This window comes from Centruroides sculpturatus, unplaced genomic scaffold (genome assembly GCF_000671375.1).
Source record: "Centruroides sculpturatus isolate CEXI.00-Female unplaced genomic scaffold, Cexi_2.0 scaffold1027, whole genome shotgun sequence".
In the NCBI taxonomy this organism is placed as follows: Eukaryota; Metazoa; Arthropoda; class Arachnida; order Scorpiones; family Buthidae; genus Centruroides; species Centruroides sculpturatus.
The window spans coordinates 298959-322281 of NW_019385324.1; the positions used below are offsets into that span (position 1 = coordinate 298959).

The window sequence follows — 23323 nt, forward strand, 5'->3', positions numbered from 1 at the left end:
ATTGACCTAAATGGACAGAAATGATATTACACTTGTCAAAATATGTCAGCGGAGAAATTAGCTTTGTAAACTCCAGACACATGAGAGTAAATCTACTCGGTTTTTAAATGGAATATAAAAGGCAATTTTATAATAAATATTATTCAATGAATCAATACATATACAGTAAGTTATATATATATATATATATATATCAATGAAGAATTTTTACCATTTTTGTCTAATGGTTTCTTCATCAAATTTGAGGAAATAATACAGTGAAACCTCTGAACAACGGCCAAAAAGGTAAAAATGAATGTTTTTCGGAGATGGCCGTTGTTTGAAGGTTATTTTGTTCAAAGAAAGAAGAAATTCATGGAAAAAAAGGCCGCTGTTTAGAGGTGGCCTTTATTGGAGACTCGATTGTAATAATAACTGCCGTTACTCATTCCAATTGAATTCTCATTCCTCGTCATTTTAACTTATCTATCCTTTTAAAATATTTCTTTTTAATTACATACATCTGTCAAAATCGGAAACGATAAGAACAAACGATAAAATCAAACTAATAAAACAGAAATTTAAATAAAAAATATGCCTATTGTTCGCTACTAATTAACACAACTCGGGTATTTTTACCATTTATACAATAAATAAATAGCAGGTAAATATTATAAAACAAATTATTTAACTCCATTTTTCCATTCTTACAGTTAATTATAATTCATAATATTACGTTATAATAAGCTAAATTAATTTATATATTATTGTTCTTTGTTCAACTGTATGATTAAAAATACGCACAAGCCTGTGTCATACGATTTACTATCAAAATTCTAGTCATTTATATAATTTAACTCTGAATTTATTAATAAAAAAAAATTATATTTAATTTAGTCAAGTCGAAATTTATAATTAATAGACATTAAACGAGAAAAAGTAAATTCAAGTTTTCTCGTTTCGGCTCATTAATTATGGAGAATTCTAAGAAAAATAAAAGAAAAAAAAAATTATTTCTATTCACGAAACGAATTTACTTGCCCACTTTACCTTTTCTCCTCCTTTTAATTTAATCTATAATATTTTAAATCAAATTCTACGGATAAATTTCTCTCCTGTTGCTTGCAATGACGTAAGCTATGTAAAAATCCGTGGAGTAGAACGACAAAATATTTAGTTTCTGACAAGCCGAATGACAAAAAATAAATTGCCAAATATTCCTGAATATTCGCTGGTTGAATGGTATATTTTTAAAGCATTAGACTAATTCAAAGCAGCCAATATCTAATATTATAAGAAACCGAATCTCTTAGTACATTCTGTTATATAATAGGGCATCCATCGAGGCAGAAAGCCGAATATCCGGACATAAGATATTTAATTATTTATATATTACAATCTTTTTTCGCTAGTTAAAATTCCAACGTGGGATATTAAGCGCCCGAAAATTTAGGAATTTTTATCGTTACGGTGTAAAATATTCGTCAAATCGAAATCGAATATTGTAACTTGGACTGATAATGGATTTCTTAACCTATTAAATATCTGGATATTCACATTTAAAGTCAAATATGAAGACTACTTTTACAGTGAGATATTCATCAGCCGAAATCGAATATCCCTAACATGGATATACTAAAAGATATCAATCAAGTAGATCAGATAGGATGAAAAATATTCACCAATCAAATGTTTAAATCCTGAAGCTAATGAATATTTATTCTGATTTAGGATATTCAACAAGAGAAAAGAAATATATCCTATCATTTTAACAAACTGGTCTATTTATTAATGTAAAAAAATGAATATAATAAAGGCCTACTCTAACTTATTCCAGGCCTTCAATTAATGGTTTTCTTATAAAATAACTGATAAATGTGGCTTAAAAACGAGTGCTGGTACAGCATTTAGTGTTTGTATACGTCAGATCCAACTTAATCCGGGATTAATCTCGAGTATAAAGTCATTTAGATCTACGTTTATTAATTACATAATTTACTTTTTTAAAACCTCGAAAATAAATATATAAACAAGTAATACAGATCTGTGCAGAGCCATAAACTTACTACGACCCTCTCCGTAGACAAATCTTAGAGAGATAGATGGCCTCGCTTCATTAAAATCACGAGTCTAGTGACGCTAATCCATCAATAATTACGTGACTCGGTACCGATGTCACGAAAGGCACAGTCACGTGATTTTGTCCATTTTGGCGTGCTTCCAGGTAATTATAATCGGAGACGTTCTATTAGGATAGCCTGAAAAATTCCAAGGGGCCTCATACTGTTAAATTTGCAGATCGGTTCCATTCGAGAGGCTTTCACTTTCGAACGTAGACGTATAAAATCCTATAATTTAATCCTAGACGGTCGATTATGGTCACCTCCGCAATTATATATGGCATTTAAGTCATTGCATCACTTCTAATCGTTTTCCCGAGACGTCTGCACGATTATTATTAATTCTTTTCTAGAATTTAACAGACAAAAATATCTGTAATTTACCAACGAAATTTTATAGATTTAAACGCCGTTTTGTTTAAATAAATGCTAACTTTTCGATACTTTTCCAGACCGGAACTGGTGTAGGATTTTCGAGATAACCTCTAACAAAAGTAGACCAATTACGTACTGTATTTATAATTAAGGATCACTATCCAGGAAGAAAAAGTTAAAGGTAGGTTACGGCTCCGTTCTCGAAACAGCTGTTGTCTACTCTTCTGTAAAGGAAGTTACGGTTGTTCCCCTATCACGACTTCACTCATACTGTTCTGATGTTTATTAAACAACGGAAACAAAGAGAAGATGTATCTGTATTCTTTTTTTCCCTACAAAAGAATATTTTAAAAAGTTTAAGGCTTTAAAATTATAGTTTTGTTTAATAAAACAGTAGAAAGTAACTAAAAAACATAACCCCCTCTCATTTACAATCTAAACCCTTTCTTTTCCTCTAATTTTGTAAAGTAACAGAGCAGAACGTCCCTAATTAGTAATGAAATTTGTGAACACTCTTTGATTGTTACAACCGTCTTAAAATATGAAAGCAATTCGCTTGTCTTCGGCATAAATTTTATTGGAGTTATAAAACAATTCCACCCGTTTTGTTACTCTCGGTTAGCAAAACTAAGGTGGAAAATTAGGGCTTTGAAGTTATAATTTTTATTGCCATAATTTTTATTCCATAATTTTTATTGGAGTTATAAAACAATTCCACCCGTTTTGTTACTTTCGGTTAGCAAAACTAAGATGGAAAATTAAGGCTTTGTAGTTATTTTTGTGTGTTTTTTTTTTAATTTTCTAACCGTCTTTATCTCTCTGTTACGACCCAGAATATTCAGGAAACTATCCTGGCTATTTACTTTTTTCCTAAGTGATTTTTATAATAAACAGACATATAAAGACACGGTCGTTAGGCTAAAATACGATCTAGTAATAAAGGACGTGGATATTATAAGGCCTTTAACCTGTCCGTCTCGCGGGGTCGTAGAGGTTAAGAATGGTTTCCCGGTGTGTTACGTGGGCCTTATCTTACGAGAACGATCCAGTTTCGAATCGAAATTACGAAGACCCCGGTGAGATACCTGCCGAGACTTTTATAATTGCGTTGGTTGGACAACAGGGCAGATTCCATCTTGCTTCTCGTTTGCTTCTTAATGTGAGATAACGAGTGTTTCCGAGATACAATTAATAAGCAAGAAGAAAGTTTCCCAGACGAGGGCTTTAAACAGTTTGTCAAGTGTGAAGCGTAGTGAGCCATTTCCTGCGCCAAGTAAGAAACCGTAAAAGCGACCAACCTGCCCTTCCTGTCGTGTCAGCGCAGACAGGATATCCCAAAACCTTACAAAATTCCACTTCTTCCCTGGCGTTTGGGTGCTTACCAAATGCTGCCTGGGTCGTGACGTACCGTAATAGCCAGAGGGGAGCAGAAGGGATTTAAATCCGCCGTTAATTGGCTTTGGGGGTAAGCATGGAGCAGGTGTTTTTTTGCCAATCGCTTTCGATCATCGACGCCGAGTCGAGCCAGTCGGAGCCATACGTTGATGACAAGAGCATTTTCGTGTTAAAATCGACAGGCGACGAGCCATCTGCCAACAGGGTAACCACAAACCATATCCTTTCTTGGCTACAATTTGACGGTCCAGATAATGTGTTGATGGAAAAGCAAACAAAGGCCCTGTATCTGTAACATCTTTTATTTGCTTAATATTTTGATAAAATTACAAAGAAAAGTAACAAAGTGGTACCGTTCATTCGCTTCCATATTCTAATCATACTCCTTCTATAGGGTCTGTTCCATATCGATCGTTTTTGTTTCAGTTTAATTAAATAACTAATGTAGGCCTTCTATTATTTAAGCTTCATTGCTTCGTTTCGCTAACAACACAATCGAAAATTTCGATTATGAACAATAATTTTCAGAATTAACGTTAAAATTTCGAGTTTAAGTTTAGATTTTCACTCAATTTAGCTCTATTTATAAGCTGTTATTATCGTTTAAATTCATGAAAAAAAATTAATCCATCTGTGAATGAATCGAAAATAAATGGTGGCCTTTCAAACTTCTTTTCACTAAAGCTTCATTTTTAGTAATATAAATTATTCATAGGCCTTCAAAAAATAACAATTTTATCATTTTTCTGTTATAACTCTTATTAAAATATCCGAAAATCGCTTTATTTTCAAACATTTTAATTATAATATAGAATAAATTAAGGTTTTGTAGCTTGCTTTATCGTTGAAATGCTTGTAAAGCATCATTACTTCTTAATGTAATAGTCGAGTAGGGCCTATCTTCTGACTAAGATATCTTAGTATTGCACTTATTTTTTAATCTTTACCCAAATGGAAAAGAAAGATAGGTTATATTGAGATATTGTGTAGAATATTTGGTTATATATCACAGTAAGAAATAGGCCAACCGGTATGGTCCCATTAACCGTCTAATTTATGTTCATTCGGCTCCAAGATAAAAATTATTTCGAGGCCTCCTAAATAGTGATGTGTTATTTATTTATATAAAGATATATATATATTTTTTTTTACATTCTACAGTGATATTAACTGATTTGACAATGTTATATATTCAAAGAAATGGATAGAAATATGCCTCATATAAACACATGATTAAGGCAGAGGTGATCAAACATTTCTCTATCTGTAGCCTGTGTATTAATGTGAAAACAAAATATTTCAGCATATAACTTATTAAAATTTCTTGAGAACAAAGGGTTAAACATGAATATACGTTTATACTCAATTATCTTATATTTCTAGGTTTGGTCTGATTGAAATCTAATGGAATAATCAAATAAATTTTAATTTTTAATGATAATTCTCTATATATATTAGTGTAATACATTGTAATACATTGGCTTCTATCGTAGGCCTCACATAATTATAGGTCCCAAGACTTGTGTTGTTTGCTTAAGCGTAAAATAGGCCTGTTTCCATACGGTTGAGGCATATATTGATATTCTGTTTTAAAATAGATTTAGCAAAATAATCGAATTGAGTAATTATTCTTCTTAGGCTAAGGCCTAAGAATAATTGTCCCATTTTCTGTTTTTGTAAATTCAAATTAAATTAAGGGAAAATATCGAATGGCAATTTCTCTCCAAAGCGGCCCACAAACTGTCGGTAAATATAAAAACGTGACCAAGCAACCGACCCGCAAGACCCGTGCACCGGCCCATTAGTCTCTCAGCCCACCGCGACTCGCCCAATTTCCGATATGTCAAGCTGTTCCCGGATGGAAGTACTAGTGCAAGCTATTTGTCACCTGAAACCACACTTAAGAATTATACTTTTTCTCTGGTGTATAAAAAAATAATAAACACTATCAATCAATATTGACGCACACATCAATGGTTTATATCCATAAAACCCATTTTTAGTAACAGGACTCAACATTTGTGTCCTGTATAATGGGGAAATAATATTGCCTAACTTATAAAAGTAGGCCTATATTTTATCATCTGCCTTTGTACAAGAGAGCAGATGATATTTCTATACAAGAGATATTAAAGAACAATATTCCCTGTTTGAGGGGGGATATATTATCATCTGCTTTAAAGTCACTATATGATCTAGGTCTATATTCGTAGAGTTAAGTTACATTTTTCTCGAACAGATTAACAGTAATGCAGCCTGCTTTTCACAGATGTGGAAAGCTGTTTCTAAAACGACTCATTCCCTGTTTATTTTTCTTTTATAACGTCGAAGACACTGAAAATAAAGAAATCCGCGGCTCGAGAAAGAAATTGCAAATTTAAAATTAACAAATTATCTACTCAATGTTTAACACAAAATAAATAAATTTTGAAAGCTCATCTGCCCATTTTCCCATAAAACTGATATTGTCTGTCACAGTCTTTCAACTGAATTATTAAACACATTCAGTTTTATTCAGTGCAAACTAATGAGTTGATAGTGTCATTTTATTTATTTATTTTTTTATAATTCTTCCGCTTGTTTTAGAATTATTTGCAGCTGTATCACTAAAATCGATAAAAATGTAAACTTAAATATCTGATTACTCTCAACCTTGTTTTTGTTTCGTCTATTGGGGTAGGCCTATATTTTCTATATTCAGCAAGAACACATTCCCTATGTATCTTCTTTTACCTCACTCAAATGCATGTTTCTGTGCCGTTTAAGTGAAGAATTTTAGGCCTACATTAGTTTAAATTGGATAATTCTAATTGCCATAATCCTGGCTAAGATATTACACCTACTAAATGCTCCCACTAATTAAGAAACAATTAGAAAAAAACTATAAGTTTCATTTAAAACTCAGAGGTCCTAATTAACAGAAAAGATATTTTTACCATCTTACTTTACTGTAACCAATCGAGGAGAGCTTTCCTGCCACGTATGTCTACGAAGACCTCTAATAATGATGCAAACAAAATTAGATATTGGCAAGATTCCACCTACGCAGATTGATTCTTCATATGTCATTTCCTGTATGGCCCTTATATGTCACTTTCTAGTTATAGGCCTACTTTTAAATAAAGCGGCTTTTGTCTGCATTAAAGAAAGAAGAAAGAATAAATACTCGAGTTTTCTTAAAAGTTTTATGCAAAGGACAAAAAGCTTCAGTTGGTAGGAACATTCTATCCGCGTGTGGCTGTCGTCACGTCTCTTACTGGGGATGCTAGAAAGATGTAGAAGAGGGACCTCGCTACTAAATTTAGTATCCGACTTTCTCTTAGTAATGGGCTCATTTATATTATTTTTACTTCGAAATTTTCGCCATAAATCTAGAAAATGTTGTGCGAAAGCCCTCGATCAGTCAATCAATTTTCTTGCTTATGTCCTTATAGTGTAGGCCAGTGATTCTTAACCGGTGTTCCGCCAACTTGTTTCATGTACTCAGCAAAATTATGAAAGTGCCGGGCTATTTTATGCCCATTATGAATATTATTTACTGTTTGTACGGTGTTATATCCTTTCCAAAACTCGTAAAGCATATGCCCAATATGCTTTTTATTCGAAGACATTTCGACTCGATTTTATTCAAACAAAATGTGAATTTCACATTAACAATAGTGTTAAATTTCGCAACTGTTATAATTAAGAACCACTGGTGTAGGCTTACTTATTATAAGTTATATGCAATGGGCTAAAAATTAGAAGGAAATGGGAAAAAGGGAAATACATTTTGGCATGAAGGCAAAGCTATACTCAGAAGAAGATAAACTTAAAGGATGATGACGAAGATGTCACCGGAGGGTAAGATGATGATGTCCCGAAGAAAAAAAAAATGGAAAAAGTGATAAGCAAATAGATAAAAAGGTAGATAAACGGTAGAAAAAAAAATAAAAATATGTAATCTAAAAGAGGATATCTCGAATAAACAATGCTTCTAAGAAAAATACGTGTTTCCCGGGAAAATAGGCTACTCAGATAACAAATATAACTGGAAGGAAAACAAAAATATGTCCAACGTACAACGAGTAGAATTAAACGTAGTTAATTAAATTGGATGGGATTCGAACTCGTCTGTAATTCGTTTAGGAGAAATGTAGGAGCATATTATTTCTATAAACCGTTTCATTTATCCTACGAGCAAGCGATAATTAAATTGCATTATTGGAAAATTGCTCACACACAGAGAGAGAAAATCGCCAGACTGTGACGTATTCTTCAATCTCACCGATCGATTTTGGATAGAGAGGCGAATAAACGATGCTCGTCTTCTAGGAAAGTGAGTAGTGCAACGGTAGAGGGTGTATTTAGTTTACGAGCTACACGTACACATGGTTACACCTGTCCTTATGGAAGTGGACGGTATAAGCGTACCGTCTACCAACGAGCATTTCTGTAATTCCGAAGAGAAAACGGATGCTAGCGGCAGACAAAGAAAGCTGCAGTTTCTGCAGAGAGAGACTGGGTAGATAGCACGAGCGAGGCCCCTCTCGGCTCGTGCCATATGGCGCGTGCCAGTCGGGGTGGGGGAGCCGGTACGTCACGTCGGCTCCTCCCAGAAAACGTTTAGGGGGCCCCCGACTAACAGCAGCATTGGGACGTCAAGGGAGGAGCCTCCGAGACGGAATTTCGGCAGACGGAAAGTTTAATTTATAATTAGTCGTTGGCAACGGTTTTTTCGTGACGTTTTTCAAAAATCGGATCCTTCCAGGGACATTTAAAATATTGTATATCACATCATAGACGACGCTTAGGAGATCGTCCAATAGGAGGCGCCCGTGCTGGAAGTGGATTGGCTGCGCGTCGCCCTATGACCCGACGCTGCGTCGGGAGGAACGCCATTGGTAGATAAAAATAACGTCAGCCTGGTGAAGCGAGTCCATGTTACGACTTCGACGCAGATCGAAAAGTCGACACAGACGCGAAGGTGTTGCTAGTTTAACGTGTCCAAAGCGGGAGTTTAAAGCATGAGCACGGAGGTAGCGGGTCCCATTGGGATGGAACTGAGCAGGGTAACGGAGCTATCGGGAAGACGAAGCGTGCGACGTGTGCTGTTCGGCCCGGTCGATCATGATAAAACCAGAAGCATCCTAGATCGAGAACTGGCCAAAATCGACAGAGAACAGCAGCATCGATGGAATTTCGACTTTAAGAAGGAAAGACCTCTTCAAGGTCGTTACCAGTGGAGTAGAGTGGATTCCGAAAACGTACAAGTGACGTTACGCGTCACTAGCGTGGCACCAACGCCGCTTAGTGACGTCTCTAGTCGTAAACAGACGTCCGGCGACCAAAACCAGGCGAAAATAACAGGTAGGTGATGATGTTATAAGCGACGCGGTGTTTACAGCCATGGCTTGACATCCGGGTATTAGCGTGATGGCGTCGCGGCCCAACCGCCACTACACGGTCGCTTTTTAAATAACGTGGCTGCACCCCGGCCGCTCGGGAGGATACTCGCAACGCGTCGCGTCGGGCCGCATCCAGGTAACAGCTGTGACGCGACTGCAAGGCCCGGGATGCGTTTCAAACAGCGCTGCGCCGGAGACGGAGACGACTATTACCTGTGACATATGTGTCGAAGAGTGGGTGCACCAGTTTGCGCGCGATTACCGCCGGCGTCCTTGGCCCAGTTGACGATTTTTTTTCCTCCCGTGCATTTTATTTCGAAGCTCGGCAGCCGTTTTAAAAAGTGCTCTGCACTCATTTCTTCGCTCCCTTTCGTCCTTTTTAAAAATGCCAATCGCTGGTGCGTGCGCGATTTTGCAATCGGTCTGAGACGGGAAAAAAGATAAACCCACTCCACCCACCACCTCCCGTGCAAGGTTGCGCGCCGTGCAGAAAATGGCGCTGCACTTTGCTACCTCGTCGAGTCCCCTCGACAGTTAGCGGGCTTGCGCGGCACCAGATGCATATTTATTTAGCTGCGTAATAAAGACTGCATCGAGTCGTCGGGGGATCGATCCCTCCGGGCTGGAAAAGGCCGTTAGTGGGCCAGTCCACTTGCCGTTTCGGGGGGTGGCGGCGCACGGGCTCGGCTACCACCCTCTTCCTACTCTCCTACCAGGCCGATACGTATCGATCCCCACAATATATATATATATATATTTTTTTTTTTCTTTGTCGGGCCGGGATGAGAGCGGTAATCGTAAAACTCCAGCAATCCTACAAAAATTTCGGGACCTGCAGGAGTATTGTACTTGGAGAAAGAATACAAAGCGGAGCCAGGTGCGAGCTACGACAAACAGGTAGTGGAAGGGGCGGGTGAAACTTTCGGGGACCTAGCGTACCACCTGCCGGCCCCCGAGCAAACTGCTCTAGGTGGCCAGTCGATCCGGCAACGTCTTAGCACAACATATGGCCGAGAATAATGCAAATGCGTTTCATTTTCATGCTCGTTAGACCATGCCCGTGCCAAAAAGTGTCACAGGATTGATTAAATACGTTTCGCCCCAACGATCGTCTGCTTGTATTATGAATGCGGTTGTCGGTCCCCCGTTTACAAAATCTCAACTTTCACTCGATTTTTCTTTGTTGTTTTATTAATCGATGTACGTTACTTGGCAGATTATATGCGGAAAAGGAAACCCTCCACCAAACTGAGCCTTCCCCCTTCTCCCAAGCTGAAAGTAAGAAGAACGGCTCCTTCTTAATAATAACAGGTAAATGAACTAAACAACCGCCATTGTTTTACTTGGCAAAATTTCTTTTTTGTTTTTCCTGTTACTTATTTTGATTTCTTGTATCTTAGGAAAGGACTTGGTCTCCCCTCCTATCAATATTTATTAGAAAAAAGAAGAGCGAATGCTTAAAAAAGTGTACAAAGTGTAAATATGGCTATTTAAAGAAGAAGAACGAGAAAGGAAACCGCTTTCTAATCTTCGAGATGTTCAATAAGGTCAGCTTACTACGATCTCATGTTTATTTATCGACTTAGCCCATCACCCAGGGCGTCACTTCAGGTTAGGATAGAGCTTGTAAATAGAAGAGAATATATATTTCGGAGATAACAAGGATCTCTTAAAGGCCCATAACAAACCCTCCCTAGTCACGTGCGTCCCCCCTTTGGTAATAATCAAAATCCGAGTCCAGGCAGCTTCTGGACAGACGATCTAGACCCCACTAGTCCAATGATCTCAACACTTTTTAATTATTATTAAATGTATATCCCGTCGAATACGTAGTCATTTCTCCTTTGGCAGCCTTTAGATAAAGGTAACGCTGCCCATAATTTGGCCTAATAGAGATGGCCAGCCCACACCTATTTCCTTTTAAAAGGTTCTGAACCAATAGGTCGGCTTCCTGCTATTTTCACAGGATGTTTGCAAGGTTGCACAATTTCTTTTGTTGCTTTCTGCGGATTTCCACGTTTCCACACTAAATTATTTAATAGATAGCAAGGTGGATAGGGAGAAGATCGGGCAGTCACGTGAGTGTGTGAACAGAGCAGGTGAGCTTTAGCGGTGCCTTACTCGTAGGCGGCACGACGCTGTCAAGTAAGACAGTTCCACGCTAGGCCCGCTCCACAGGATTTCTGCTCCACTGACAGTTCAACGCACAAACACCTAAAAATTTTTCCCAACTTATGCGCAATGATTTCGACCTTTTTTTCTTCTCGAAAAATTAAATTCGGCACCTTAGCGGGAGGCCAACCTGTACTCCAATTAATTCTGTGCCGTGGGAAAAAACCAGACGATGACACTTCTGTAATTGTTAAGATATTTTTACATTGTTCGGGACAAAAAATAAATAAATAATAATGTTTGCTATCAACGAACCAACTTAATTCGCACGCGAAACGAAAAACAACATTCCTGGTTTTAAAATATATAAAATGATGTTCAAGAATGTTTTTCCTTCGTTTCGCGCCGGACGTATTGTTGGTGAAATCCCATTTTCTACCTATCTCTGAACACTGTTACGAGTTCAGCATCCTCATCACCTGATTTTTCCCTACATTATATATAAATAAATAAGTAAAACTATTTATTTTCGATCAGTATCCCATTTTAATTTACCAATTTTCCTTTCCGGATCTCTTATTGAGATGAATGTATGCTGGAAAGGAACATACAAGAACTGATGATGACTTTATGTACGGTCTTATTATATAATTATAATTATTATTATGAAAATTCATTCCATCTACAGAACACGTGATTATGTGCCGGTGAAAAAGAGAAAAAATCAGAAATTTGTTATATAATTGTAATGTGTAGACTATTATCATAATGTTATTGGGTGCATTCTTGTCTTTGTAACTTGTATCAAACGGACTTATACCATGTGTTTAACATAGAATGGATATTTATTGATAAATATACATGTTTATTATTTATAAGTGTACAATATACCGATCAATACTAAAATTAACGTGATGAAATCTTTATGGAGTATTTTTTCTTCTTTGTAACGCGTGTGTACCTCAAAGTAAACATTTTAAACTCAAAAAGCCGTTAAAAAAGGAACAAAATTAAAGTATCTAACGACTCTTCTAGTGGTAAATGACCTTTCGGGAGCGGGGGTGAGCTTTTTCCTTTTTTTTTTTTTTTTTTTGTTCTATAGAAAGCCACGCAGGTTTACCACTCGGATGACAATGTAAAACATTGTTTCCCGTTACCACGCTACACTTCTGTTGTACTGTGTTTTGTTCGATTAAAACCTGCTCCACAATGACCCCGCTGCGGTTACGAATCCACATGCAATCGTGATTTAAATGTTTTAAAATTTAATATTTAAAAAAATAATAAAAGTAATCGCGATAATTCTTATCTTCAACCACCGCGTAATTTACGAATAACGTCATTTTATCTACGCCTTTATTTATTTAAATAAATAAATAAATATATATATTTATAGTCGCAATCGTAATTCGAATCGAAACGCTGATAAATCTCTAAAGAGATTTAAAAAAGAAGAGTAAGCGGAAATGTTTACGATACAGATTTAGTGGCGTAAATTATACATCATCCACGTGTCGAGTAAACCACTATCCTTATTGTTAAATCCGCTTAATTTCCATTGAAAAGTATGGGAAATTTATCCCGAAATGTCATTTTAACGGAAATGCAAGATCCTGTCGACAGTTAGGTTAAAACACGAGCGCGTACAGTACGTTAAAGATGGATAGACGCGACGCGACGAAGCTTTGTCGCGTCGCGTCGCGTCTAATCACTCTTCGCTTATACACAATTAAACGCGTTTCGCGGATAGTCAAATTTTATATTTATTCTTCGCTACAACGAATTCCGGCTTAACTGCACGAACTCCAATTTCAGTGTATTACGTCACGCGTCAGGTGCATCGAAACCCGATCATGTGACAGGACTAGATATGCCACAGAACGCGTCGCAACACGTGCGTTTGTACAGTACGACAGAAAACTCTTCTAGTCTCCCGGGAAATAAGACAAAAAAAGAAAAAAATATGTACGCGTGACCAATGGACGCATCTTCGGATCGTCAACCTCCAGCACCTCTATTGTTCCGAGTAATGAGACAAGAAAGAATTTAAGCTCAATCAGTTACGCCAAGCATTGTTAAAATATAGATTAACTTACTCAATGAGAGTCGTAATGTCGCTTATTACAAGCGAACAACAGAGAAACAATGCCGTTTTCTATTGGAAATCTTAATAATATATACTAATTACCGTGGCTTTACTGCTGTTTGGCGAGGATGCACCTTTCCATTATCATCACAGACGACTTCCGGAGTAACACGTTCATTCCACTTCCTTTACTTCCGAAAGGATTATGGGAAGGTGCGATTAATATGACGTCAAGCGGTAATTGTTTCCGGCGGTCATTGTTCACCTCGAAGAAAATACACAATGCGATTTGGATTTACTATTAATAATATTATTATTATTTGTTATTTTACGTTCGGTAATAAAATAGACGATAATATATTTTTTTAATGAGTACATATAAATTAATAGATGTTTCTTCTATGTCTAGCTGCCTTGATTTTGATGACGTCGGAAGACAAATGGATCCCGGCATCCGGGGATTTGATCTCGGACGGGCAGGGACGGGACTGACACGAGATTTGACCGTTGGAACCGCAACGACATAGAATGCACGGACCGGTGGCCGAGGAAATCACTTGGCCTTTTTTGTAGACTGTTCCGTCCACTAAACAGTCTAAAAAATGAAATAAGAAATAAAAAAATTAATGAATAAGGCGAGAAGAGAATAAGAAAAAATTATCTCAGTCAATTCCATTAACATTATCTTGATTGTTGTTAAGATTGCGCATGTTCGAAGAATCATTTGGAACATGCGCAATCTTAACAATCAGCAGAAGACGAGAGTAATATATTATTAAATGAATTAATGACTTTAATATGCGTGAATTGAAGTCGAAAGCGAATGAAGAAAATAAGTTATTACAAAATTGTTTGTTAAATATCTGAAGTAGAAAAAAATAATAAAAAAAGAAAAAGAAAATAATTTATTTTCATCGGCAGATGGCGGCATTCGATTAATAAAGTTTATATTATTAAATATAATAAATTAACGCAAACAGATAAATATGAGAAAATAAATTGGATAATTTAAGTAATTATATAAATATTTTAGGAACGAGTTGTATTTTTTTTTCTTCGGTAGCGCCATCTGAACGCTTGAAAACGAAGCAAAATATTATTATCATTTAGCATCGATTAGATACGATTCTTCCTCAATATTAATGACCCAATTATTCATTAATTCCATTAAAAATATTTTAAATATTTTTAAAATTTACAATTTTAGTGAAAACAAGTTTATATCGTATGAATTATAAGTTTATAATCTGCACTCGAAGCCAAGACGCGGGGAAGCGACATATACGTCACAGCTGATCTCATCAGCGGACAAGTACCAAAATGAGTTGATACAAAAAATATTAAAGAAAAAATGAAAAAGATTTTATAAATAATTTCCCCCTTTCTTTATATTTAATACTTACAAGAAGGTGTATCAGTAGAATCTCGAGTTTGGTCAGAAGTTGCGGGTTTCTCTTCAGACGAGGAATTTTTTCCAATGGAAGATATCGCTAGAATAAGAAATTGTTTCAGACTAGGATCGAAATGTTCTAAATTGAGTAATAAAATAAAATGTTATCCCAAGGCACCAATCACTGCATGCGTCATGTTGGCCTCACGCAGAGATGAGTGCCATATAATAAAACACCTAGATGCGGTACTCACGACATTCGTAAATAGGACAGCACACGCCTTTCAAATAAACGGGCCTACATTGAATTTTATCAGGATGCGTGGGGCAATCGGTGCTCCAACAAATGATGGAACCCTTGAAACAGAAGCAATTATCGCATGGTGATTGAGTTTTTACAGATTCTCCATGCCGATAAATTCGATCTTCTAAAGCGCACGAACTTTCTGGACCTTTACCTATAAGTTATAATGTAATTATAAAATATTTGCATTGTGAAAAAGAGCCAACATCCAAAAACAAATAGGTAATATCTTACCTAGAACGCATACAACGAAACTGAATAATAAGACGACTGTTGCTGCCATCTAGCAGAGTAAAATACGTTTAACAGAGTAACGGATCTAAACGTATGGTGAAGCCGATGGAAATTTGCAACCTTTAACGAAGCAATTAAAGAAGTTAGAATGAGAATAAGATAATACGAATTGTGTCATACATAAATATTGTCAATATGACGGTTAATGGACACGATAAGCGGGTCATTGTCGGTCAGTGGGGCATCTCTTCTTCCTCATTCCTATATCCGGGGGAAAGATAAAATATTTGTTCACAGAAATTTTCAGAAGAGTCAAAAGTTACGAAAACTTGGCGAGTGCATCTTTAAAAAAATGCACAAGAGCCAAATTTTGTCTTTTGCTGCGACAGAATGTGGACATGATCTAAGTATTTAAACCTGAGATGATTTGGAAATCTTACCTTTTCGGCGGATGTTTTCGTTGTGAAGAGTTCTTGTCCCGAAGTACCTAGATTAGAAGGGGGAGTGACTCAGTCCCTCATAAAAACTTGTTTGCATCGCTTCCGAGATGGCCTTTTATAACAACAAACTAGTATTTAGACTTTCTTGTTTGCTTTAATTTTCAAATTCATCAACCCCACACAACCGAAAGGGTCTCGGCTAAAACTATAGGTTGAGGAACATTTTAGAAATTTATTGACATTTTTCCCATGAGGTCTTTGTTTTATGAAGTCACCTCATCGTCTTCCTTTTGTCGTTTAGTCCGCTTCCGCATTATTTGACTATTCGAGCGAGAAATGAACAAAAGGACATTTCCAATTCTATTGATGACGTGTGAAATGTCTTCCTAATCATTCCCTTATCATTAATTGATAAAATTATAGTTTTTCTCCAAAATTTTTCTTTATTATAATTCAAAAAAAGGTTTTTTTCGTTACAAAAATTATACTTTAGTCTAACAGACTTTCGTGCATGAACACTTTTTTAAAATCTTATATATTTTTTTGTTTTTTGCAAAAGTTTAATCTTACTTCCTGGAACAACTTCAGAATACAAAGATTTGTTTCTTTTTTATGTATTTTAATGACATTCCCACTAAAAAACTGAATTCAACAATATTAAAACATCTAAGAAATTCCAATTGACTATACAAAAGTTTAAAGTTTGAAAATATTAATAAATTAAAATCAGTTCCAGTTACAGTAATCCTAGAACTGTTCATTATTACAAAATTTAAAGAATTTTTTTATGTTTATTTAATTATTCATTAAAAGTTATATAACTATTCATAGAATTTAATATACATTTTTCAGAATTAAAATCATAAAATAATATTTTCATTAATTGCTTGTTATATTAGTAAAGATGGAAATTAAATTATAAGTGAAGCAATCATGATTAAAAATTTAATATATTAAAATATAAAAAATATTCTAAATTACTTCGTGATAATTTAATATTAATTTCTATTAAACAGTTACGAAAAAGAGATAACTGCATTACAAAATAGGGTGTAGACTACCCTTTCAAGGGAAGCTGTGGCAACGAATATCCACATTTCAAATTTGCCAATTTGGTGGACGGCAATCTTTTGTAGGATTCCAAAAGTCTTCTAGTTTATTATAAACTTTAGGAATTTTTTTAGGATTGTTTAAAGTTTCGCACATTCTACAAACATGCAAAGATGGAGAACCTAAGTAACCGTGTTCGTTTGAAACGCGATATTCTTTTTTCCATTCAAATAATTTATTATAAGCAGTTTCATTAGAAGACAGATATAGTAAAGTTTTGGATAATTCTAGTGGAGAAGCAAAATCGTCTACGTGCAGAAAAGAATTCGGCGGGCACAATTTCACGTAGTCCTCTTTGGGTGCACCCATAACCACAGGTACAGCATTCTTGTGATAAGCATTCCACCAGAGTTTTTCCGTAATGTATTCCCTGCAGTCTGAATTTTCGAATGCTAGATAAAATTTATAATTTTTCATCGGTTCACAATCTTTCGTAAAATGTCCAGGGCACTTCAAATTTCCGCATCCTCCGTACACATCTACCTGCAAGTATTTTTTTAACTCGCGGACGTAATGCCACCTACGATTTTGACCTCCACAATTACTCCCCAAAATTGACACCAAGCGGTGGTTCTGCTTGAAAAAATTTGGCAACGGCGGTAAGTTTCGACGTTCTTCATCCGTTAACCTAATCGTCCTTCCGTAAGGAGCAGGAACATCCGAATCTTCACGATAAGTCATGCTCCAGTTAAAATACCCGTTATAATCCTTCATCGAATACTTTCGAGTAAGAAGAAAGGTGTGTAATGGAGATTCATCCGTAAAAAATATCCATATTTGATTAGGTAATCGCAATTTAGGTAAAGTATGGGGTCCTTTTGTTTGATGCAAGTGAAACATAACAGCATCACTCCTGCTCAAGTCTTCGTGATGAATTGTCACTTCACAGTTTCTCACAGAGCAATTTAAGAAAGGATCGAGCTCAGTCTTCCCGTAAGAATAGAAAAATCTCCTCAGCATCCTCTTTCCATGTTCCCATATCAAAATAGTATAATTTTTATTCACAGTTTCTTCTGAAGAATGGAAAGGAACATTCACCTTTTCTGACGAATATAAAAGCAAATATAAAATAGAACCGATGGTTAAAAAAACGACCAAATATCTAAAATAGAACTTGCTTCTAAAGGTAGTAACTTTCATCATTTCGTCATTTTTCACCTAAAAAAAATAATAATATATAAACAAAATTATTACAGGGTATAGAAAAAATTTACGCTATTAAAACACAGGAAACAACCGTCCTTCAAAAATGCATTAAATACGAGTTATTTCATTGATATGTATATTTAAATATTACGTAAATGTATTTTTCTAGAACATTACGTACAGTACACGGTGTGTAAGAAGAAACGCAATACGGGATTAAAGGGGAGAGCACAATAGGCTATAGTGTTCTCGCATAGACTCAATAAAAAACACGTATATGTGGACCCGACCTTGTCGATAACTTTAAAAAATTCATTTCCAATTAAGTAACGTTACGGGGTAATATTTTCCGTTTCTAATATTAAATTAAAACAAAAAGCCATCTAACAGATAAAAATCGAAACATCGCTTAGCAGTTTAAAATGATCGGAGTAAATTTTTTGGTGTTATTTCCAGGTTAAATGAAAGGCTAGGAACCGAGAACAGTGAAAAGATAACGGAGAATCGATTACATATGGCGTTGCCAACAATTCCAGGCAACTTTAACCGGCATGTCTTATTGATCTAGTTTTGTCTACACTATTATTTAATAATATACGTATATTTTTTTAGTTTTAATTTTAAAAATACTTCACGTACCTGTTCGTTAGACAGCAACACAACCAGACATCATAAATTAGAATAATGGATATCACACAACGGAAGGCCCGATGACGTCGACTGTGTACTACTGCCCAATGCGCAGCTCAATTGCGCAAACGATAGTTCACACATTAATTAACCTTTCGTTAATTAAATATTAATTGCGTTGTTTTTTTTTTAAATTATGTTTAAATGTGAAATTATTACATATTCCTCTTATATAAATCTTTGAATTTTTAAGAAAATAATTCGAAAAAATACATTTAAAAATATATATTTAATCATTTACTGCACGATCGTAAATCGTTTATTTTTTCCAAGAAACATGACTGCTTAGACCCAGGGTCGAATGATCACGAATTATTGACAATTAAACTTAACGTCATATCCATTTTAGTTCCGTTTTTCATTAAGGTTTTTGTTACAATCTTAATCTTGCAGCCGAAAGAGAGAGAGAGAGAAAATGGTGATTAACAGGAAAGAAGCCTTTACACACAATAAGTTTTTCATTTGGCTTCGGGGCATTTCTTTTATCTATCAAATTATGGTTAACTATCGAATTATACGAGTTTTTTTTTTAACGAATTTATATATCGTGCCAGTAGATTTTTGACTTCTTTTATGACCAGTTAAGTTTTAAAGGAAAATGTAGGTTACATTAATAAAAACACCTTTTATAAGTTCACAGGACAATGACGTTTTGGTTGGAAAAAAAGAATAATCATTTCGCTTTGCTATTTTGGTTCGGCTATTTTAACCTTTTTCTAAAAACCAGGAAACTTTTAATGTTTAAAATATAACCAATTAAGGCATAATCCTTCGGAAATATTTCGGTTTTATGTTAAATGTATCATAAACCAAAGGAAATACTAAAAAATTAGTAGCATAATTAGAATAAAATATTATAATTCTTTATTTTTATGTGAGCTGTGGTGTTTGTGTTTAAAATCATGTATTTTTTTTTACAGTTTGAAACTGCTTTTTTAAAAATAATTTTTATGCTTCAGAGGCTGAGAAACAGAATCATGTAACCATTTTACAGATGTTTTAAAAAAAAATAAAGAGCATTGATCTGCCAAATTTATTCCTTGAATTAAAACATTATTTAAAGATACACAACTTATTTTGAAGTAGAAAATTTTATGATAAAATCTATATAAAATTTCAACTTTATAAATTTTTTAAAATCTTAGTTAAAAAAAAATCTAGTTTTTACATTTGATTAATGAAACATGTCTTTAGGTTAAAACTTATCTAGGCAAAATATTTAGTTGTATTATATTTAATGATTCTTATTGTTTTTGAATTTTCAGACAAATAAATTAGGAGTAGAGAATAAAACATAAAAAATTAATTGCTATTTGTATTATTACACTAATTTAAAAGAAATATACAAGTTTAAAAAGTTTAGTAAAAATATAATAAATATGAGTTTTAAAATAAAAAATTTATTAAATTAGATCAGGAATAGAATTAATGTATTTATTTACAAATCAATAAATCTTTTTTAAGTAGTACACATTGCTTCAGACTTAACATTTGGTTGCGTTTCCACTTTTCTTGTTTTAGGCTGAACGTAATTACCCATGCCTGCAGCAGCTTCTGCTTCTTCCTGAGAATATGGTTCTACTTCTAAAGCTTTCAGCCTAAAAGAAAAATAAAAATGTTACAATTAAATCTGAACAATTTTTTAAATGTAGAATGACTTCATATAATTTATAATTCTAAATATCATTGCTTTTAAATTCCTTTACAGTTTCTACAGATAATTAAAATTTATGAAAAATTTAAAATAAACATTTGAGAATTTAAATATGATTTTATACAGAAGTAAATGTAAATACTGTAATATTTTTGAATTTTTATACATTTATGAAAATTTGATAAATTTAAAAACTAACTTTCTTTAGAATTTATAATATATATAAATTTTATGAACAGGATTCCTACTCAAATTTTTGTTTTAAATTCCCTGACACTCACATCCCTTACAGTGATGGCACATTGACAAAAAAAAAAAAAAAAAAAAAAAAAAAAAAAAAAAAAAAAAAAAAAAAAAAAAAAAAAAAAAAAAAAAAAAAAAAAAAAAAAAAAAAAAAAAAAAAAAAAAAAAAAAAAAAAAAAAAAAAAAAAAAAAAAAAAAAAAAAAAAAAAAAAAAAAAAAAAAAAAAAAAAAAAAAAAAAAAAAAAAAAAAAAAAAAAAAAAAAAAAAAAAAAAAAAAAAAAAAAAAAAAAAAAAAAAAAAAAAAAAAAAAAAAAAAAAAAAAAAAAAAAAAAAAAAAAAAAAAAAAAAAAAAAAAAAAAAAAAAAAAAAAAAAAAAAAAAAAAAAAAAAAAAAAAAAAAAAAAAAAAAAAAAAAAAAAAAAAAAAAAAAAAAAAAAAAAAAAAAAAAAAAAAAAAAAAAAAAAAAAAAAAAAAAAAAAAAAAAAAAAAAAAAAAAAAAAAAAAAAAAAAAAAAAAAAAAAAAAAAAAAAAAAAAAAAAAAAAAAAAAAAAAAAAAAAAAAAAAAAAAAAAAAAAAAAAAAAAAAAAAAAAAAAAAAAAAAAAAAAAAAAAAAAAAAAAAAAAAAAAAAAAAAAAAAAAAAAAAAAAAAAAAAAAAAAAAAAAAAAAAAAAAAAAAAAAAAAAAAAAAAAAAAAAAAAAAAAAAAAAAAAAAAAAAAAAAAAAAAAAAAAAAAAAAAAAAAAAAAAAAAAAAAAAAAAAAAAAAAAAAAAAAAAAAAAAAAAAAAAAAAAAAAAAAAAAAAAAAAAAAAAAAAAAAAAAAAAAAAAAAAAAAAAAAAAAAAAAAAAAAAAAAAAAAAAAAAAAAAAAAAAAAAAAAAAAAAAAAAAAAAAAAAAAAAAAAAAAAAAAAAAAAAAAAAAAAAAAAAAAAAAAAAAAAAAAAAAAAAAAAAAAAAAAAAAAAAAAAAAAAAAAAAAAAAAAAAAAAAAAAAAAAAAAAAAAAAAAAAAAAAAAAAAAAAAAAAAAAAAAAAAAAAAAAAAAAAAAAAAAAAAAAAAAAAAAAAAAAAAAAAAAAAAAAAAAAAAAAAAAAAAAAAAAAAAAAAAAAAAAAAAAAAAAAAAAAAAAAAAAAAAAAAAAAAAAAAAAAAAAAAAAAAAAAAAAAAAAAAAAAAAAAAAAAAAAAAAAAAAAAAAAAAAAAAAAAAAAAAAAAAAAAAAAAAAAAAAAAAAAAAAAAAAAAAAAAAAAAAAAAAAAAAAAAAAAAAAAAAAAAAAAAAAAAAAAAAAAAAAAAAAAAAAAAAAAAAAAAAAAAAAAAAAAAAAAAAAAAAAAAAAAAAAAAAAAAAAAAAAAAAAAAAAAAAAAAAAAAAAAAAAAAAAAAAAAAAAAAAAAAAAAAAAAAAAAAAAAAAAAAAAAAAAAAAAAAAAAAAAAAAAAAAAAAAAAAAAAAAAAAAAAAAAAAAAAAAAAAAAAAAAAAAAAAAAAAAAAAAAAAAAAAAAAAAAAAAAAAAAAAAAAAAAAAAAAAAAAAAAAAAAAAAAAAAAAAAAAAAAAAAAAAAAAAAAAAAAAAAAAAAAAAAAAAAAAAAAAAAAAAAAAAAAAAAAAAAAAAAAAAAAAAAAAAAAAAAAAANCACACTTGGTAAGTAATCCTATAATTTTTTGTTTATAGCATAGTTTATACAGATTATTCCCAAAAAATTATACGTGTTTTGGAAATGTTGAGTGGAATTAGTCTAGAATCGGTTAATTTTATAGAAGAAAACCTTTCAAACAGCCTTAGTCCGTAAACTTCACACATATCAGGCTGCGACTGGCTCATGTATTTAATTATTCCTACAACGTAAAATTCGATTAACGTGGAACGTATCTAAGCGTTATAGATGTAATTGTATGAATATTAAACAAAATAAAAAAAATAAAAAATACACAAAGTGATTACAATTTTAAGGTCTGATTTTGAGTGATTTTAAAATATCATCTTACAACAGATTAATAAGTCTTATATGTTTCAGAAATTGTCAACAAAAAGCATAGGAGTTATCAAGCTTCAAACAGAGTGAACAAAATCATGTCCCTCCCACACAAACATCCATACATATAGAAATTACCCTTGAATATTTGCATTTCTCAACATTTCAAGGTGTCCTAAGTAAAAAAAATGTAAAAATCTAGGGAGGGGGCATTTTTTGCCAGATTGCCACACTTTCCCTCTGTTTAACAACTGGGAAAGTAAAGATGCAGGATTATAACATCTTAATTTTGGTACTTCAGCATTTCATTTCTGTAATAATTTTTCAAAGAATCACATACTGTACAAAATTTAAAAGCTGTCATACTTATTAAACTGCAATTTGAAAAAATTGTAGATTTATAAATTCCCAATGTCATCTTTATTCTATTATAGTCAATTAAGACCTATCTTATTAAAAAAAAAATTCCACTGTCATCTGTCTTTCCTTAATCTTGAGAATGGAGTTAGATAGATGAAAGACGAAACCAGATATTGTAACCTTAGGAGAAGGTCCTGATTAACTATATATGAACTTTTGATGCAAACCAAAAGTCATGTTATTTCAATTTGAAAATTTTTCCCCAAAAGGTGTTAGACAGATGATCAGCACAACTTTGCTGTTAAAGGAAAAGTATGATGTACAGAAGCAAGCCA

General features: G+C 32.2%; 3 protein-coding genes and 1 long non-coding RNA gene across 5 annotated transcripts; 1 reads left to right on the forward strand and 3 right to left on the reverse strand.

Annotated features, from left to right (window-relative positions):
• Positions 1–1934: 1934 nt before the first annotated feature.
• LOC111637662 lies at positions 1935–4542 on the reverse strand. Its single transcript, XR_002758726.1, has 3 exons — positions 4223–4542; positions 2534–2806; positions 1935–2448 (listed from the first exon to the last, which is right to left on the reverse strand). It is a non-coding gene; the product is annotated as an uncharacterized LOC111637662 (long non-coding RNA).
• Positions 4543–8875: 4333 nt separating this feature from the next.
• On the forward strand, positions 8876–9226 carry LOC111637660 (cyclin-dependent kinase inhibitor 1C-like). The gene has a single exon (XM_023383207.1). The coding sequence runs from the start codon at positions 8876–8878 to the stop codon at positions 9224–9226; it is 351 nt and encodes a 116-aa protein (XP_023238975.1).
• A 4294-nt stretch (positions 9227–13520) lies between these two features.
• LOC111637657 (protein kinase C-binding protein NELL2-like) lies at positions 13521–15520 on the reverse strand. Its single transcript, XM_023383203.1, has 4 exons — positions 15383–15520; positions 15099–15302; positions 14858–14944; positions 13521–14049 (listed from the first exon to the last, which is right to left on the reverse strand). The coding sequence occupies exons 1-4, from the start codon at positions 15429–15431 to the stop codon at positions 13838–13840; spliced, it is 552 nt and encodes a 183-aa protein (XP_023238971.1). The 5' UTR covers positions 15432–15520; the 3' UTR covers positions 13521–13837.
• A 1370-nt stretch (positions 15521–16890) lies between these two features.
• Positions 16891–18829, reverse strand: LOC111637655 (glycoprotein 3-alpha-L-fucosyltransferase A-like). Of its 2 annotated transcripts, none has more exons than XM_023383202.1 (2): positions 18260–18829; positions 16891–18090 (listed from the first exon to the last, which is right to left on the reverse strand). In XM_023383202.1, exon 2 carries the CDS (start codon positions 18073–18075, stop codon positions 16921–16923), a length of 1155 nt encoding a protein of 384 aa, XP_023238970.1. In that variant the 5' UTR covers positions 18076–18090; positions 18260–18829; the 3' UTR covers positions 16891–16920. The 2 variants fall into 2 exon arrangements, with proteins under 2 accessions (XP_023238970.1, XP_023238969.1); XM_023383201.1 differs by having other exon boundaries at positions 18718–18823.
• Between the last annotated feature and the right edge of the window lie 4494 nt (positions 18830–23323).